Consider the following 20,074-nt stretch of genomic DNA (forward strand, 5'->3'; position numbering starts at 1 on the left):
GGAAGGATAGGGGAGGGAAAGAAGAGGGGATGGAGGGAGAGGGGCCGTGATCTAGTATTGGGTGGGGGGAAAGGACTAAATCTCTGAGGGCCAGTAGAAAGAATGGAAACAGGCAACCTCAGGAGGTAGGAGGTTGGGAGGATCCTCTAAATGTAACAGAGACCTGGGAAGTGAGAGACTCTCAGGACTCAAAGGGACACTAGATGAAAGGCACTTGAAAGGTACTACAGTGGGGAGAGGGAACTCATTGAGTCCACCTCCAGCAGAAAGATGGGACATCAGGTGAGGGGTGGGGCTGCTATCCCATAGCCAAAGCTCTGACCCATAATTCTTCCTGTCTGATAGAAATGCAGGGATGGAAATGGAGAAGATCCTGAGGAAAAAAAGGTCCAGCGACAGGCCCAAAGGGGGTTCCAGCTCAAGGGGAGAGCCCAAGATGTGACACTATCGTTGAAGCTATGGGGTGTTCACAAAAAGGGAACTACCATGATTGCTCTCCAAAAGACCCAACAAGCAGCTGAAAGAATCAGATGTAGATATGTGCCCCCAACCAAAGAACAGAAGCTGCTGACCCCTCTGTTTGAATTAGTGAAACGCTGGAGGAAGTTAAGGAGTAGGGTAACCCTTTAGGCAGACCAGCAGTCTCCATTAACCTGGACCCCTGAGATCTCTTAGACACTGGATCACCAACCAGGCAGCATACACCAACTGAGATGAGGCCTCCAACACATATAAAGCAGAGGACTCCAGGTCTGCGTTCATTCTGAGAAGAGGCACCTAATCCTCAAAAGACTGGAGGTCTCGGGAAGTTTAGAGGTCTGGTGGTGTGGGGTCATCCTTGTGGAGATGTAGAAGGGGGGAGGAAGGGGTTATAGCAAGGAGAAGTCATTGGATGTGGAACTCTCGGGGTGGACCAAGAGGGGAATAAAATCGGAGTGTAAAAATAAATAAACGAAGGAAGGAAGGAAGGAAGGAAGGAAGGAAGGAAGGAAGGAAGGAAATGTTAAACATTCATACCTACTAGGAAAACACATAAAACCTCACCTTACCCTAGCCAGAATCTCCAAGATTAATAATACAAATGACAGCTTATGCTGTCAAGGATGTGGGATAAGGAGGATACTCATCCATTGCTGGTAGAAGTGCAAACTTGTAAGGCCACTATATAAATCAGTGTGGTGGTTCCTCAGAAAGATGGAAATCGATCTACCTCTAGCACCAGCTATGCCACTCTTGGATATATACTCAAAGGACTCTACAGACTACTACTGAGATAACTGCAGATCATGTTCACTTCTGCTCTAGTCGTAATAATTGGAAATTGATAAAGCTTAGATATTTATCAACTGATAATGAAAATGTGATATTTACACCATAGAATATTATCCAACTCTTAAGAAAAAAAATTATATAATTCATATGTATACTGTTGAAATTAGAAAAAAATCATCTAAAGTTAGATAATAGAGACTCAGAATGAAATACATATGCTAGCTTTTAGTTTCAGATATGTGTTACTTGTAGAACACCACAGAGGTTAGGAAGATAGAGGGACCAAAAGGGGGAGATAGGATCTTCCAAGGAAAGAAAAACAGAATATAGTGTTATAAAGGGGAAAATAGAACAGCAAAATTAAAGGGGATGGGAGATGAGAGGGAAAAATAGAGGGTAAATAAGGGAAAAATTAATACAAGAAAAGCTTCTTGAAAAAGCCAAATAGAAACCTAGCACAATAAAAACTTCCTGAAATAAGTACAACATACCACCTTGACAACACAGGCCACGAAAACACAACTTAGTATCTAAAAAATGTAGTAACCACTTTTTGAAGTGTTGGCCAAAGTGGTCCAAAAGATCCCACATCTAATACTATAGGGAATTGCCAATGCTACTGATTTCCTTCTACAACCTGAGAGCAAGAATCTCAGAGGTGCTTTGGATTTGCTGAACACACCACATATTATGTAAAGGAACATGGAACAAAACAGCTGGTATACAAAATGAAGCTTCATTTCAACTGGCTATGTCTTAGAGTATGAAAAGATGCAATATACACTACCAGAAAAGAAAAGTGACTACAATAGCAAGAAGTCACAAACTGAGAAAGCGACAATAACCACCTACCTACAAGATATACCCACTGGGACAATAGTGGCATAATTTATGGGGGATATGGCAATCAGATACATTTTGGGCATCTTATGGAACCCAAAATTAATATTGGTAATGAGTCAAAAGGACCTGTGACAAGATATGTAACATTTCCTAGGTAAAATACTACAAGCAACATTCAGGTATGTGGACACAGTGTATAAAATGATTTGCACTGAATGGCATATGTCTATTGATTACTAATGATCAATAATCATTGTGATTTATTCCGCCCTCCTCAGAGAAACTTCTTGCCATTGTAATTAGCAAAAAGACCTACAACTTGACCACCTCCACAGAGTGAGTGACTTTGGAGTGCTCAATCATAAAATGAAATATCTATATCACTCCAATGGCCTCGAAATACAGTTGTGTATGTAGAAAATTGGATAGAAAGATGCTAACCAAAAGTAGAAAACGAATTTGATGAATGAGTAGTTTTAGGAAGCAACTGAGAAGCACACTTGCAAGCTAACAAAGAAAATGACACAATGCACAGGACCTACATATGCACAATCCAGACAAAATCCCACCAAGGATGAGGCAGATACAAGCCCAACAGTTAGCTAAAAATCTACATCGAAAATTGGCAACTACTGATAAAAAAAAGTTTTCTTCAATAGACTGATATCATCCACACTCTATGCAGAGACAATGTTCAGTAGAGCGTAAACATGATTAAAGCAACTTTAAGTTTCTTTACTTCAGGGGGAATGGACATTTCTGGCCTCAAGCAGTATTACATAAAGTAGTGAGAGAGAAAAAGTGCATGGTATTGGTACAGAGACAGGCAGGTAGATCAATGGAAGAGAATTGAAGACCCCAAAATGAACCCACAAACCTATGGTCACTTGATTTTTGACAAAGGAGCTGAAACCATCCAGTGGGAAAAAAGATAGCATTTTCAGCAAATGGTGCTGGTTCAACTGGAGGTCAGCATGTAGAAGAATGAAAATTGACCCATTCTTATTGCCCTGTACAAAGCTTAAGTCCAAGTGGATCAAGGATTTCCACATCAAACCAGACACACTCAAACTAATAGAAAAAGTGGGGAAGAATCTCGAACACATGGGCACTGGAAAAAATTTCCTGAACAAAACACCAATGGCTTACGCTCTAAGATCAAGAATCAACAAATGGGATCTCATAAAACTGCAAAGCTTCTGTAAGGCAAAGGACACTATGGTTAGGACAAAACGGCAACCAACAGACTGGGAAAAGATCTTTATCAATCCTACAACAGTTGGAGGGCTTATATCCAAAATATTCGAAAAGAACTCATCAAGTTAGACTCCAGAGAGCCAAATAACCCTATTTAAAATGGAATACAGAGCTAAACAAAACATTCAAACCTGAGGAATATTGAATGGTGGAGAAGCACCTAAAGAAATGTTCAACATCTTTAGTCATCAGGGATATGCAAATCAAAACAACCCTAAGATTCCACCTCACACCAGTCAGAATGGCTAAGATCGAAAACTCAGGTGACAGCAGATGCTGCCAAGGATGTGGAGAAAGAGGAACACTACTCCATTGTTGGTGGGCCTGCAGACTGGTACAACCATTCTGGAAATCAGTCTGGAGGTTCCTTAGAAAACTGGACATTGCACTACCTGAAGATCCAGCTACACCTCTCCTGGGCATATACCCAAAAGATACTCCAGCATACAACAAAGACACATGCTCCACTATGTTCATAGTACCCTTATTCATAATATCCAGAAGCTGGAAAGAACCCAGATGCCCTTCAAAAGAGGAATGGATACAGAAAATGTGGTGCATCTACAAAATGGAGTACTACTCAGCTATCAAAAACAGTAACTTCGGAGGGAGAGCTAGACTTTCAGAGGGGCAGACACACCTGGATAGCCAGAGGAGACTACTCTCTGCCCACATTTCTGACTCTAGAGGAAAACATCAAATGCCATCCAGGACCCCTGTGCACAGGGCCCTGAGCAAAGGCAGGGCAGGCCCTTCTGGTCGCTGCCCTCACGGAGAGCTGAAACCCAGCACTAAGAAGGGACTCCAGGCCTGAGACTAGAGGTAAGACCAACTTTTCTGATCCAAGTGACCTGCCTGGTGGACTCAGGACTCACAAAGGCAAAATTCCTCTGGGACTGGACACTTCCAGTTTCTAGCTGGGGCCCTAACTTCAATGATTCCAGCCTAGGTCCCTGCTCCTAAACCCCGTGGGAGAGAGAGCTCACTGCCAAGACAAGTGGACACTCCTGAGACTGCAGGGCAGGAGAGACCTCCGGTACTGCCCACCCCTGCCCACATCCCTGGCCCAAGAGGAAACCGTATAGGGCCTCTGGGAACAGGAAGATAGGGGCACTCAACACTGCAGTCCAGACACCGCCCGAATCTAAAGGGACCCGGTCAAAGAGCTTCCTGCACCCAAATCCCACGGGAGGGAGAGCTAGACATTCAGAGGGGCAGACATGCCTGGGAAGCCAGAGGAGAATACTCTCTGCCTACACTTCTGACTCTAGAGGAAAACGCCTAGCGCCATCTGGGCCCCCTGTGCACAGGGACCCGAGAAAAGGTGGGGCAGGCCCTTGTGGTTGCTGCCCTCATGGAGAGCTGAAACCTGGCTCTGAGAAGCGACTCCAGGCCTGAGACCAGAGGTAAAACCAACTTTTCTACTCCAAGTGACCTGCCTGGTAGACTCAGGACTCACGCCCACAGGAACACCTGAAGGTCAAGTTTAGGGCGACAGGAACTGGATGCAGATTTCTCCGGAGACACGCGGCAAGAATACAGCAAATACCTAGGCGAATGCCATCATTAAACCACTGAACTGAGAACAACTGAGAACGGGACCCACTTTGAAGGAATCAGAGGAAGGACGCAAAGAGCCTGAAGGGGCTTGAGACCCCATATGAACAACAATGCCAACAAACCAGAGCTTCCAGGGACTAAGCCACTACCCAAAGACTATACATGGACTGACCCTGGGCTCCAACTGCATAGGTAGTAATGAATAGCCTAGTAAGAGCACCAGTGGAAGGGGAAGCCCTTGGTCCTGCCAACACTCAACCCCCAGTGAACGTGGTTGCTGGGGGGAGGGCGGTAATGGGGGGAGGATGGGGAGGGGAACAGCAATAGAGAAGGGGAGGGGGAGGAGTTGGGGGATGTTGGCCTGGAAACCAGGAAGGGAATAACACTCGAAATGTAAATAAGAAACATTCAAGTTAATAAGGAAGGAAAGGAAAAAAAAAAGAAAGAAAGCACGAAGGGAAACAACACTGGATACAGAAAACTAAAGGAAGAGACAAGAAGCCATAGATACAAGCATCGCCAACAGAATGCAATAAATAGAAGAGAGAATTTGAGGAGCAGAAGACCCCATAGAAATCATCAACACAACTGTCAAAGATAATGTAAAGCGGAAAAAGCTACTGGTCCAAAACATACAGGAAATCCAGGACTCAATGAGAAGATCAAACCTAAGGATAATAGGTATAGAAGAGAGTGAAGACTCCCAGCTCAAAGGACCAGTAAATATCTTCAACAAAATCATAGAAGAAAACTTCCCTAACCTAAAAAAAGAGATACCCATAGACATACAAGAAGCCTACAGAACTCCAAATAGATTGGACCAGAAAAGAAACACCTCCCGTCACATAATAGTCAAAACACCAAACACACAAAATAAAGAAAGAATATTAAAAGCAGTAAGGGAAAAAGGTCAAGTAACATATAAAGGCAGACCTATCAGAATCACACCAGACTTCTCGCCAGAAACTATGAAGGCCAGAAGATCCTGGACTGATGTCATACAGACCCTAAGAGAATACAAATGCCAGCCCAGGTTACTGTATCCTGCAAAACTCTCAATTAACATTGATGGAGAAACCAAGATATTCCATGACAAAATCAAATTTACACAATATCTTTCTACAAATCCAGCACTACAAAGGATAATAAATGGTATGGCCCAACACAAGGAGGCAAGCTACACCCTAGAAAAAAACAAGAAACTAATAGTTTTGCAACAAAACAAAGAGAAGAAAAGCACAAACATAATCTCACATCCAAACAGGAATATGACAAGAAGCAACAGTCACTATTCCTTAATATCTCTCAACATCAATGGACTGTATTCCCCAATAAAAAGACATAGATTAACAAGCTGGATACGCAATGAGGACCCAACATTTGCTGCCTACAGGAAATATACCTCAGAGACAAAGACAGACATACTACCTCACAGTAAAAGGCTAGAAAACAACTTTCCAAGCAAATGGTCTGAAGAAGCAAGCAGGAATAGCTATTCTAATATCGAATAAAATCAATTTTCAACCAAAAATCATCAAAAAAGATAAGGAAGGACACTTCATATTCATCAAAGAAAATATACACCAAGATGAACTCTCAATCTTAAATATCTATGCTCCAAATACAAGGGCACCTACATACATGAAAGAAAGCTTACAAAAGCTCAAACCACACATTGCACCTGACACAATAATAGTAGGAGATTTCAACACCCCACTCTCATCAATGGACAGATCATGGAAACAGAAATTAAACAGAGACGTAGACAGACTAAGAGAAGTGATGAACAAAATGGATTTGACAGATATTTATAGAACACTCTATCCTAAAACAAAAGAATATACCTTCTTCTCACCAACTCATGGTACTTTCTCCAAAATTGACCATATAATCGGTTATATAACAGGCCTCAACAGATAAAGATAGAAATAATCCCCTGTGCCCTATCAGACCACCACAGCCTAAAGCTGGTCTTCAATAACAATAAGGGAAGAACGTCCACATATACATGGAAGTTGAATAATGCTCTACTCAATGATAACCTGGTTCAGGGAAGAAATAAAGAAAGAAATTAAAGACTTCTTAAAATTTAATGAAAATGAAGGTACAACCTACCCAAACTTATGGGACACAATGAAAGCTGTGCTAAGAGGAAAACTCATAGCTCTGAGTGCCTGCAGAAAGAAACAGGAGAGAGCATATATCAGCAGCTTGACAGCACACTTAAAAGCTCTACAACAAAAAGAAGCAAATACACCCAGGAGGAGTAGAAGGCAGGAAATAATCAAACTTAGAGCTGAAAAACCAAGTAGAAACAAAAAGGACCATAGAAAGAATCAACAGAACCAAAAGCTGGGTCTTTGAGAAAATCAACAAGATAGATAAACCCTTAGCCAGACTAACGAGAGGACACAGAGAGTATGTCCAAATTAACAAAATCAGAAATGAAAAGGGAGACATAACTACAGAATCAGAGGAAATTCAAAAAATGATCAGCTCCTACTACAAAAGCCTATATTCAACAAAATTTGAAAATCTGCAGGAAATGGACAATTTCCTAGAGAGACACCAGGTACCGAAGTTAAATCAGGAACAGATAAACCAGTTAAACAACCCCATAACTCCTAAGGAAATAGAAGCAGTCATTAAAGGTCTCCCAACCAAAAAGAGCCCAGGTCCAGATGGGTTCAGTGCAGAATTCTATCAAACCTTCATAGAAGACCTCATACCAATATTATCCAAACTATTCCACAAAATTGAAACAGATGGAGCCCTACCGAATTCCTTCTATGAAGCCACAATTACTCTTATACCTAAACCACACAAGGACCAAATAAAGAAAGAGAACTTCAGACCAATTTCCTTTATGAATATCGATGCAAAGATACTCAAAAAAATTCTTGCAAACTGAATCCAAGACCACATCAAAACAATCATCCATAACGATCAAGTAGGCTTCATTCCAGGCATTCAGGGATGGTTTAATATATGGAAAACCATCAACAAAATCCACTATATAAACAAACTGAAAGAAAAAAAAACACATGATCGTTTCATTAGATGCTGAGAGGGCATTTGACAAAATTCAACACCCCTTCATGATAAAAGTCCTGGAAAGAACAGGAATTCAAGGCCCATACCTAAACATAGTAAAAGCCATATACAGCAAACCAGTTGCTAACATTAAACTAAATGGAGAGAAACTTGAAGCAATCCCACTAAAATCAGGGACTAGACAAGGCTGCCCACTCTCTCCCTACTTATTCAATATAGTTCTCAAAGTCCTAGCCAGAGCAATTAGACCACAAAAGAAGATTAAAGGGACACAGATAGGAAAGGAGGAATCAAAATTAAACTATTTGCAGAGGATATGATTGTCAACTAAAGTGATCCCAGAAGTTCCACCAGAGAACTATAAACATGATAAACACCTTCAGCAAAGTGGCTGGGTATAAAATTAACTCAAATAAATCAGTAGCCTTCCTCTACACAAAAGAGAAACAAGCCGAGAAAGAAATTATTGAAATGACACCCTTCATAATAGTCCCAAATAATTTAAAATACCTTGGTGAGACTTTAACCAAGCAAGTGAAAGATCTGTATGATAAGAACTTCAAGCCTCTGAAGAAAGAAATTGAGGAAGATCTCAGAAGATGGAAAGATCTCCCATGCTCATGGATTGGCAGGATTAATATAGTAAAAATGGCCATTGTACCAAAAGCGATCTACACATTCAATGCAATCCCGATCAAAATACCAATCCAATTCTTCAAAGAGTTAGACAGAACAATTTGTAAATTCATCTGGAATAACAAAAAACCCAGGATAGCTAAAACTATCCTCAACAATAAAAGGACTTCAGGGGGAATCACTATCCCTGAACTCAAGCAGTATTACAGAGCAATAGTGATAAAAATGTATGGTATTGGTACAGAGACAGGCAGGTAGATCAGTGGAAAAGAATTGAAGACCCAGAAATGAACCCACAAACCTATGGTCACTTGATCTTTGGCAAAGGAGCTAAAACCATCCAATGGAAAAAGATACCATTTTCAACAAATGCTGGATCAACTGGAGGTCAGCATGTAGAAGAATGCAGATCGATCCATGCTTATCACCCTGTACAAAGCTTAAGTCCAAGTGGATCAAGGACCTCCATATCAAACCAGATACATTCAATCTAATAGAAGAAAAAGTGGGGAAGAATCTCGAACACATGGGCACTGGAGAAAATTTCCTGAACAAAACACCAATGGCTCATGCTCTAAGATCAAGAATCGACAAATGGGATCTCTTAAAACTGCAAACTTCTGTAAGGCAAAGGACACTGTTGTTAGGAAAAAACGGCAACCAACAGATTGGGAAACGATATTTACCAATCCCACAACAGCTTATATCCAAAATATACAAAAATTTCATGAAGTTAGACTGCAGGGCGACAAATAACCCTATTAAAAATGGGGTACAGAGCTAAACAAAGAATTTATAGGAGTTGGGGCTTTAGCTCAGTGGTAGAGCACTTGCCTAGCAAGCTCAAGGCCCTGGGTTCATTCCCCAGCTCCAAAAAAAAAAAATTTACAGCTGAGGAATGCCAAATGGTTGAGAAACACCTATAGAAATGTTTAACATCTTTAGTCATAAGGGAAATGCAAATCAAAAAAACCCTGAGATTCCACCTCACACCAGTGAGAATGGCTAAGATCAAAAATCCAAGTGACAGCAGATGCTGGCAAGGATGTGGAGAAAGAAGAACACTCCTCCATTGTTGGTAGGATTGCAGAGTAGTACAACCACTCTGGAAATCAGTCTGCAGATTGCCCAGAAAATTGGACATTGCACTACCTCAGGACCCAGCTATACCTCTCTTGGGAATATACCCAAAAGATGTCCCAACATATAACAAAGACACATGCTCCACTATGTTCATAGCAGCCTTATTTATAATAGCCAGAAGCTGGAAAGAACCCAGATGCCCTTCAACAGAGGAATGGATACAGAAAATATGGTACATCTACAAAATGGAATATTACTCAGCTATCAAAACAATGACTTCATGAAATTCATAAGCAAATGGATGGAACTAGAAAATATCATCCTGAGTGAGGTAACCCAGTCACAGAAAAACACATATGGTATGCACTCATTGATAAGTGGATATTAGCCCAAATGCTCGAATTACCCTAAATGCGCAGAACACATGAAACTCAAGAAGGATGACCAAAATGTGAAAGCTTCACTCCTTCTTTGAAAGGGGAACAAGAATATCCTTGGGAGGGAATAGGGAGGCAACGTTTAGAACAGAGGCTGAAGGAACACCCATTCAGAGCCTGCCCCACATGTGACCCATACATATATTGCCACCAAACCAGGTAAGATGGATGAAGCAAAGAAGTGCAGTCTGACAGGAACCAGATGTAGATCTCTCCTACAGCCAGAATATGGCAAATATATAGGTGAATGCCAGCAGCAAACCACTGAACTGAGAACGTTACCCCTGTTGAAGGAGTCAGAGAAAGGACTGGAAGAGCTTGAAGTGTCATGAGACCCTATATGAACAACAATGCCAACCAACCAGAGCTTCCAGGGACTAAGCCACTACCCAAAGACTATACATGGACTGACCCTGGGCTCCAACCACATAGGTCGCAATGAACAGCCTAGTAAGGGCACCAGTGGAAGGGGAAGCCCTTGGTCCTGCCAAGACTGAACCCCCAGTGAATGTGATTGTTGGGGGGAGGGTGGTAATGGGGGGATGATGGGGAGGGGAACACCCATATAGAAGGGGAGGGGGAGGGGCTAGGGGGATGTTGGCCTGGAAACTGGGAAAGGGAATAACAATTGAAATGTAAATAAGAAATACCCAAGTTAATAAAGATGGAGAAAAAAACAATAACTTCATGAAATTCACAGGGAAATGGATGGAACTAGAAAATATCATCCCAAGTTAGGTAAACCATTCACACACAAAAAAACAAAAAAAACCCCTACATGATACATAGTCACTGTTAAGTGGTTATGAGCTCTAAAGCTCAAATTACCCAAAATCCACAGACTACATGAAGGTCAAGAAGATGGATGAACAAAATATGGATGCTTCACTCCTTCTTAAAAGGGGGAACAAAAGTATTAAAAAAAGGAGATATAGAGACAAAGTCTGGAGCACAGACTGAAGGAATGCCCATTCAGAACCTGCCCTAACCTGGGTATAGGGTCCATTTATATACAGTCACCAAAACTAGATAAGATTGATGAAGCCAAGGAATGCATGCTGACAGGAGACTGATATAGCCGAGTCTTGAGAGGCTCAGCCAGAGTATGTCAAATACAGAAATGAATGCTATCAGCAAACCATTGACCTGAGAACGGGGTCCCCATTGGAGGAATCAAAGAAAGGACTGAAGGAGCTGAAGAGGCTTAAGAACAATACCAACCAACCACAGCTCCCAGGGGCTAAACAACTGCCCAAAGAGGACAGACCCATGGCTCGAGCTGCATATGTAGCAGAGGATGGCCTTGTTGGGCACCAATGGGAGGAAAAGCCCTTGGTCCTGCCAAGGGTGGTCCTTTCAGTGCAAGGGAATACAGAGGGGTGGGAAGGAGGGTGGTTGGGGAGGGGGACACCCTTATAGAAGGAGAGGGGGATGGGATTGGGGGCTTATGGCTGGGAAACAGGAAAAGGGAATAACATTTGAAATGTAAATAAAAAATATCCAATAAAAAGACTTTTTTGTTAAGAAAGAAAAGAAACATGATATCCTACATAAATCATTAAAAATAAAATATTATTTTAAACAAACATATCAGTCAAAATGAAATTTTAGGTATAGTAACTTTTCATAATCAGGAAACAATTTAATTCTCTGAAAGGACGACTTTATTAGAATAGCCAACACATATTTTGAACAGAGGAATTTTCATCAATTTATCACTGTGCTACGTTTTGTATTTGTTTTCTTAACACAGAAACCCCTGTCCTTTTTCAAAACATATGCTATCATTCAATAGTGAGGAAACATCTTGAAAATCAAGATAAGAAAAACAAGCAAAGCAATCACCTGGCATGGCTTCTTCATCTGCTAAAAATTGGTCTTGGTCTTTCCTAGGTTTGGTGACTCTTCTGCCCTTGGGTTTTGCCTCAGCTTTGTTGGGTTATAAAATGAAAGACAAAAGTTATAAACCTTTAAAGCTAGAACACATTATCTTCCACTGTGTATGCTAAATAACAAAGCTTCTAATGAGAAATACTCTTGCAAGGGATAACATTACGCTTACATGGTATGGGTTTGCAACCTCATAGAAAGAGCAACAATATTAACCAGATCCCCCAGAGCTCCCAGGGACTAAACCACCAACCAAAGAATTCACAGGAGTACCCATGGATCCAGCTGGATAAGTAGCAGAGGGTTGCCTTATCTGGGCATCACTGGTAGGGGTGGCCCTTGGTCCTGTGGAGGCTTGATGACCCAAGATAGGAGAATACTAGGCTGCTGAGGCAGGAGGTGGTGGGCAGGTAGGGGAGTATACTCATAGAGGCAGAGGGAGAGAGGAAGGATAGGGGGCTTGTGGAGGGGAAACTGGGGAGGGGGATAACATTTGAAATGTAAATAAGTAAAATGTAAATAAGTAAAATAATGCTTAGGATGAATGGTAGCTCTAAGAATGCAGTAGTAGCATGCATTCCTCAGCAGTAACCAAAGATCTTTTTTCTTGGACATAGAATCCACTTAACATGAGGGAAACCATGTCTGGTATTGGAAACACAGTTTAAAATTTCGTGTGAGGAAAGTGATAGTTATTGGAGGACAATCTGTAACAAGAAATTTAACTGAAGGATAGGCCATAACAAAAATCTATAAAGTTTTGTCTTTTTTTTTCTTTTTTCTTTTTTCTTTTTTTCGGAGCTGGGGACCGAACCCAGGGCCTTGCGCTTGCTAGGCAAGCGCTCTACCACTGAGCTAAATCCCCAATCCCAAAATTTTGTCTTTATACAGATAACTGTAGTCTTCCCTCTTCATCTGGAATACTTTGCAGACAGGGACCATTAGTATAAACTATCAGTGAGAAAAAGACAAAGTGATGGAAACCAATCATAATGGATATATCTAAAGAACACTCCTTTACATATGTTAAGGCTCAGGGACACTGGCCAATAAGAGGCAGAAAGCCTGTAAAAAGCCAAAAGGTGAAGGAATTTGCTCTAAAACTGTGTCTCCTAGTAAAATCAGGGGAAACACTTATAAAATGTCATCAACATTACTGCCAAAACTTGAGTTTAAACAAGAACGATATAAATACGTAAACAGAACTGGACAAAGACATGATCATAATGCCTCAATGCCACACAAAGGGCTATACAAAACTGAAGAAAATTGGGAAAGGGAGATAAGAACCGGGTAGAGGACAGTTCACTGCCTGGTATGAGAAAACTATACCATGTAAACATACATACAAGTGCTTTTATACAGTCTGAACAAGTTGTATTTAGGACTAATACTATATGTACATATAAATTCTTGAATGCAAGCAGTGACAATTAGTGACAAAAAAGCCCATACACTTTGGAAGAGAGATGAAGGGGTATATAGAAGGCTTGGGGAGGGGGGAAAGAAAGAGAATGGTTGAAATTAAATTTTAATCTCAAGAAAATATTGTTTTCTCTTTCAAAACATGAAATAAAAAGGATGAACTTTTAAAGAGGCAAATTTGACATAGCATAGTGAAAAATTCTATGAATTTATCATTTTGCTACTTTGTATATTTTTTCCTTAGAAAAAATAAGTATTTCTATCTGAATACGTTATACCAATTTTCAATCTATAAAAATCATCTTGTAAATTCATATGGCAAAAGAGAGTAAGGAAATCACCTGGACCTGCTGCTCCAAAGTAAAATGGTATGGCTTGATCACTCCAAGGCTTGGTGACTCTTCTGCCCTTGGGGTTTTTCTCAGCTTTGTTGAGGTATGAAATGGAAAAAAGTATGTACATTTAAAGCGAGAACATATTATATTTTGGTATGTAAGACAAATAATAAAGTTTTTAATATAGCATAGTAGTGAAAAAGTTCCAAGCTTGCTCTGGTCAGATGGACAAATGACATCCATGGCATGGTAACTCTTAGCATGAAGTAGTGGCACACACCTTGACGGTAACCAACTACTCTTTACTTGTACTTACGAACCAGTCAAAAGGAGAAACACAACACCTGGTACCAGAGACCCAATTAAAACTGAGTATAAGGATAATATGGGTTTTGGAGGCAAATCTACAACCACTAATTTATTACACTAACCTAATCCCTAACATCCTTCTATAAACATTGTCTTTATACCCAAAGGTAACTGCAGTATTTACTCTTCAATGGCAAACATCTGATTGCCAAAGACAGGGATGATTACAATAAAAGACAACCAAGAAAAACCAAGTGGAGGATCACAACCAGAATGAATACATCAACAGAACACTCCTATACATAATGTAAAACTACACTGCCTCAGGAACACTGGCTAACATAATAAGAGCCAGAAACTTTCTCTAAGATTTGGGCTCCTTAGTAATACCAGCAGCAAATCTAAAAAACAAAATCTCAGAAATATCATTGTCCAAAGGTGAGCTGAATAAAAATCAATCAATCAATCAATCAATCAATCAATCAATAATCTCCCTTCCTCTCTCTCTCTCCCTCTCATGTGCAAGCATGCGTGGCACGTGCATGCACGCCCCTCCCCCCACTGGACAGAAAAAAGCCCATGGAGACTCAAACCTACACAAACATCTCTATAAAACTGGGGAAAACTAGGAAAGAGAGAGATGGGAATCCTCAAGGAAGAATAACTCACTTCTTTGAGGTGCCACAAATCCAACCATAAAACCACATATATACCCCTATACATTGATTAGGTTATAATTAAGAATATATTTGTACATAAATATTCTTAAGTACAAGTACTATCTGAAAAAAAGATGCCATGAATTTGGAAAAGAGGATGGGGAAATGAGAGGTTTTGGAAGGAAAAAAGTTAAATTATAATCAGAAAACAATCTGACTCTTGAAAATGAAGTTAAATTTGATTTAGCACAGTCAAAATTCTAACAATTTACCATTGAGCTGCTTCTTGCTTTTGTTTTAGAAAAAGAAACTTTCCACCAGTAAACATTACACTATTATTTAAAACCCAGGAAATAAATAATGAATAACATAGATTAATATACAAAAGAACAAAGCAATCACCTGAGGCTGTTTCTTGATCTGCAAAAAGTCTGGGTTGGACACACCAGGGGTTGGTGAATGATGTGCCCTTATAGATTTTCTCAGCTTTATTGAGGTATGAAATGAAAAAATAAAATTATTCACATGCAAATTGAGAACACATTGTTTAATACACTATGCTTTCCCAATAATAAAGATTATAAATTACTATGCACATGCTCTAATAGGGTCTTGTCATAATATAGGCTATCACCATGCTCACATGATGTCACAATGTCCATCATTTACACTTCACTTGGAGGGAGAACATGCCTGCTACTGCAAACACAGCTAATAACTCTTTTGCTTGTAAAGTCATGGCTACTGAGGAAAGATCTACAACCCTTAATTTATTATATCAGCATAATCTCTAATAACAGTATATAAACACTGTGCTTATACCCAAAGATAACTGTAGTCTTTTGTTTATCCAGAAAGCTTTTGTTTGCAACAGACAGAGACCAGTGCAGGAAACCACAACCAATCAAAGCAGAGAGTGGTATATCCTAATCAGAAGGGATATATCTACAGAATAGTATTGCACCTAAGCTAAGGCGCAGGGAACATTGCTCAATAGGTAGCAGATAGATTGGAAAGAGCGAGACAGTCAGGGAGTTTGCTCTAAGACTGTGTCTCCTAGTAATATCCACAACAACACAAAGTCCCACCAACCCCATTATTCGACTGTGAGCTCAACAAAAATGGCAGCAATATACCAAAACACACACACACACACACACACACACACACACACACACACACACACAAACCCACACACACACACATACACAGGACAGAGAAAAAGCATGTGAGGCTTCAATTCTACACAAAGGACTATATAAATCTAAGGAGATCTGAAAAATGGAGATACAAAAATAACCAGGGAAAAGCAAAACAATTCAGGATAACATGCCACAAACCCCCAAAAAAAACCAACAAAAATGTGCACACATGCACACACACAAACCCACCCACACACACATACACAGGACAGAGAAAAAGCATGTGAGGCTTCAATTCTACACAAAGGACTATATAAATCTAAGGAGATCTAAAAAATGGAGATACAAAAGTAACCAGGGAAAAGCAAAACAATTCAGGATAACATGCCACAAACCCAAAAAAAAAACCCAACAAAAATGTGCACACATGCACACACACAAACCCACACACACACACATACACAGGACAGAGAAAAAGCATGTGAGGCTTCAATTCTACACAAAGGACTATATAAATCTAAGGAGATCTGAAAAATGGAGATACAAAAATAACCAGGGAAAAGCAAAACAATTCAGGATAACATGCCACAACCCCCCCAAAAAAAACAACAAAAATGTGCACACATGCACACACACAAACCCACCCACACACTGGACAGGTTATAGGTAAGAATATATGTGTATATAGATACTATTAAATGCAAGCAGTAACTGTGAGAAGAGAGGAGGTGAATTGGGAGGAAAACGGAGTGGATCAGAGAGAGACTTTGAAAGGAACAATGAAATTAAATCATAATAAAAAATCTAATTTTCCAATAAGATAAATTTATTATAATAAGAGAAAATTTTGATTTAGCAATGCCAAATTCCTAACAATTTACCACTGTGCTTCTTTTTTGCAACAGTTTTCTTAGAAAAAGGGGATTTTTCTGGTCGAAAACATTGTACTATGATTCAACGCACAGCAAATAAATTACAAAGAATATAGATTAATACACAGAAGAACAAAAGAATCACCTGAGGCAGCTCCTCGATCTAGAAACAGTTTGGGTGGTTGGATCCAAGATGTGGTGACTGTTCTGCCCTTGCGATTTATCTCAGCTTTATTGAGGTATGAAAGGAAAGACAAAAATTATCCACATGTGAACCTAGAATGTATATGTGTGTATATGTGTATGTAATAAATATATATATACACACACATATACACACATATACACATATATACATATACACAAACATATATAAATCATATATATATATACACACATATACATACGTTCCAGGTATATACATGTTCTTATATAGAACAAACAAGTTATACTTAAAAATATATTATGTATACAGACATTAATAAATGGAAACACTGATGATTTTTAGGAGACAGGAGGAAGAGAGGATAATTGGGAGTTTTTGAAAGGTGGACATGATACAAAAGATATTAAATCATAATTTGAATGGAATAGAATTCTCCAAAAGGATGCATTTATAAGAGAAAATTTTGATTTACCACAGTGAAAATTTCTACCAACTTATTATTGTAGAGCTCCTAGATTTTGTTTTCTTAGAAAAAAGATTGTTCCTTCCTGAAAATATTACACTATTCTTTAACCAACAATAAATATATTGTGAATAATATAGATTAATAAACGAAAAGAACAAAACAATCACCTGGGGCTGCTCCTTGATCTGCAAAAAGTCTGGGTTGGTTACCCCAGGGTGTGGTAACTGTTTTACCCTTGCGTTTTTTCTCAGCTTTATTGAGGAATGAAATAAAAACAAAATTATTCACATGTAAAAGATGTAAAGCAAGAACACATTGTACAATCCACTATGCTTTGCCAATAATAAAGCTTATAAACTACTATGCAATGCTCTAATAGAGCTTTGTCATAATATAGGCTATTACCTTGCTCCTATGATATGTCCCAATGCCCATCATTTACACTTTACTTAGAATTAAGACTCAGATCAACTAGAGGGAGAGCATGCCTGCTGCTGGAAACACAGCTATAAAAGCTCTGTGTTTGTACTGTCATGGTTACCAAAGATGAATCTACAACTGCTAATTACTACATCAGCATAATTTCTAAAAAATAATATATAAACCCTGTTTGTACACTGATAGATGACTGTAGTCTTTACTGTTCACCAAGACAACTTTTGTTTGCAACAGACAGAGACCACTGCAGGAAACTGCAACCGGTCATAGCAGAGAGTGGTGAGGCCTAATTAGAATGGATGTGTCTATAGAACATTCCTGCCTAAAAGGTAAGGCTCAGGAAACACTGTACAAGAGGTGAAAAAGAGGGCTGGAGAGATGGCTCAGCAGGTAAGCACATTGACTGCTCTTCCAGAGGTCCTGAGTTTAATCCTGGTGGCTCACAGCCATCTGTAATGGGATCTGATGCCCTTTTCTGGTGTGTCTGAAGACAGCTACAGTATACTGACATGGATAAAACAAACAAATAAATACTTTTAAAAAAGAGGTGAAAAAGATTGGAAACAATTTGCTCTAAGACTGTGACTCCTAGTAATATCCAGAGCAACACATAAAATAACACCAAGGCCAATATCCAAATATGAGCTGAAAAATGCCAGCAACACATATACAAACTAGACAGAGAAAAAGGCCTGTGAGGCATCCACCCATATACAAAGGACTGTGTAAGCCTGAGGAGATCTGGGAAAGGGAGGGGTGGGAATAACCAGGGAAAAGCACACCGATTCATGGTAAGGTCTACAAACCAAGATACACACTCGCACACACACACATACACACACACACACACACACACACACACACACACACACACACACACTCATACTCCCCCCCTCTCTCCCACATACATGAGTACACTTAAATAGGCTCAACATGTTATTGGTAAGAATATATATGTACAGAGATATTCTTAAATGCAAGCATGAACTGTGAGAAAAGAGCCATGAATTTGGAGGAGAGAAGGGGATAACAATGAGAGATTTTGGAAGGAAGAAAGGATAAGGATAAAAGTTGAAAATAAATCTTAATCAGTAAATAATCTAATTTTTCAAGAGGATGAACTTGGGGTTGGGGATTTAGCTCAGTGGTAGAGTGCTTGCCTAGCAAGCGCAAGGCCCTGGGTTTGGTCCTCAGCTCAAAAAAAAAAAAGAGGATGAATTTATTATAAGAGAGAAATTTGACTTAACACAATGAAAATTTCTACCAATTTACTATTGTGTTTCTTCTTGCATTTGTTTTCTTAGAAAAAAACTTTCCTCCTGAAAACACTATAGTCTTATTTAATATACAGAAAATATACTGTGAATAATATAGATTTATTAAAAAACAGAATTACCTGGGGCTGCTCCTTGATCTGCAAAAAGTCTGGGTTGGTCACTCCAAGGGGTGGTAACTGTTGTGCCCTTGCGTTTTTTCTCAGCTTTATTGAGGTATGAAATGAAAAACAAAAATATTCACATGTAAAGCTAGAATACATTGTTTCATCCATTATGCTTTCCCAATAATAAAGCTTATAAACTACTATGCACATGCTCTAGTAGGGCCTTGTCATACTATAGGCTATCACCATGCTCACATATGTCCCAATGCCTATCATTTACACTTTACTTGGAATTGAGACTCAGATCAACAAGAGGCAAAGCATGCTTGCTTCTGAAAACACAGCTTAAAGCTCTGTGTTTGTACTATAATGGTTACTGGAGAAGAATCGACAACCAATAATTACTATATCAGCATAATCTCTAATAGCAATATGTGAAGATGTCCTTATACCCAAGAATAAATTTAGTCTCTACTATTCCTCCAGAAAACTTTGCATTGCAACAGAGAAAATTGCAGTAAACTGCATCCAGTCATTGCCTAATACAAATGCATATATCTACTGAACATTCCTTGCTCTAAGGTAAGGCTCATGAACACTGTTCAAGAAGTGGCAGAAAGAAAGGAAACAGCCAGAGGGTCACAAGATCGCTCTAAGATGGGCTCTCCTAGTAATATCAAAAGTAACAAATAAAATCTTACCAACATCACTGTCCAAATGTCAGTAAAACAAAAATAAATCAATACATATTCACACAGGACAGATAAATGCACACGAGGCATTCAGCCTATACAAAGGACTATATAAACCCAGGAAGAGTTGGGAAATGGAGGGGAGGGAATCATCAGA

The 20,074-nt window shown here is 39.5% G+C and overlaps 1 protein-coding gene across 3 annotated transcripts in view; it reads right to left on the reverse strand.

Moving 5' to 3' along the window:
• Nucleotides 1–20,074, reverse strand: part of Scml2 (Scm polycomb group protein like 2) — a 154,573-nt gene that overhangs the window by 24,382 nt on the left and 110,117 nt on the right. For all 3 annotated transcript variants that reach the window (XM_039100194.2, XM_039100195.2, XM_063280419.1), the window contains 6 exons: nt 19,241–19,324; nt 17,574–17,657; nt 16,920–17,003; nt 15,163–15,246; nt 13,799–13,882; nt 11,988–12,071 (listed from right to left, as the gene is read on the reverse strand). In XM_039100194.2, the coding sequence (XP_038956122.1) occupies nt 11,988–12,071; nt 13,799–13,882; nt 15,163–15,246; nt 16,920–17,003; nt 17,574–17,657; nt 19,241–19,324 (504 nt within the window). The remainder of the gene's footprint in view (nt 1–11,987; nt 12,072–13,798; nt 13,883–15,162; nt 15,247–16,919; nt 17,004–17,573; nt 17,658–19,240; nt 19,325–20,074) is intronic.

This window comes from Rattus norvegicus, chromosome X, assembly GCF_036323735.1.
Source record: "Rattus norvegicus strain BN/NHsdMcwi chromosome X, GRCr8, whole genome shotgun sequence".
NCBI classification, from domain to species: domain Eukaryota; kingdom Metazoa; phylum Chordata; class Mammalia; order Rodentia; family Muridae; genus Rattus; species Rattus norvegicus.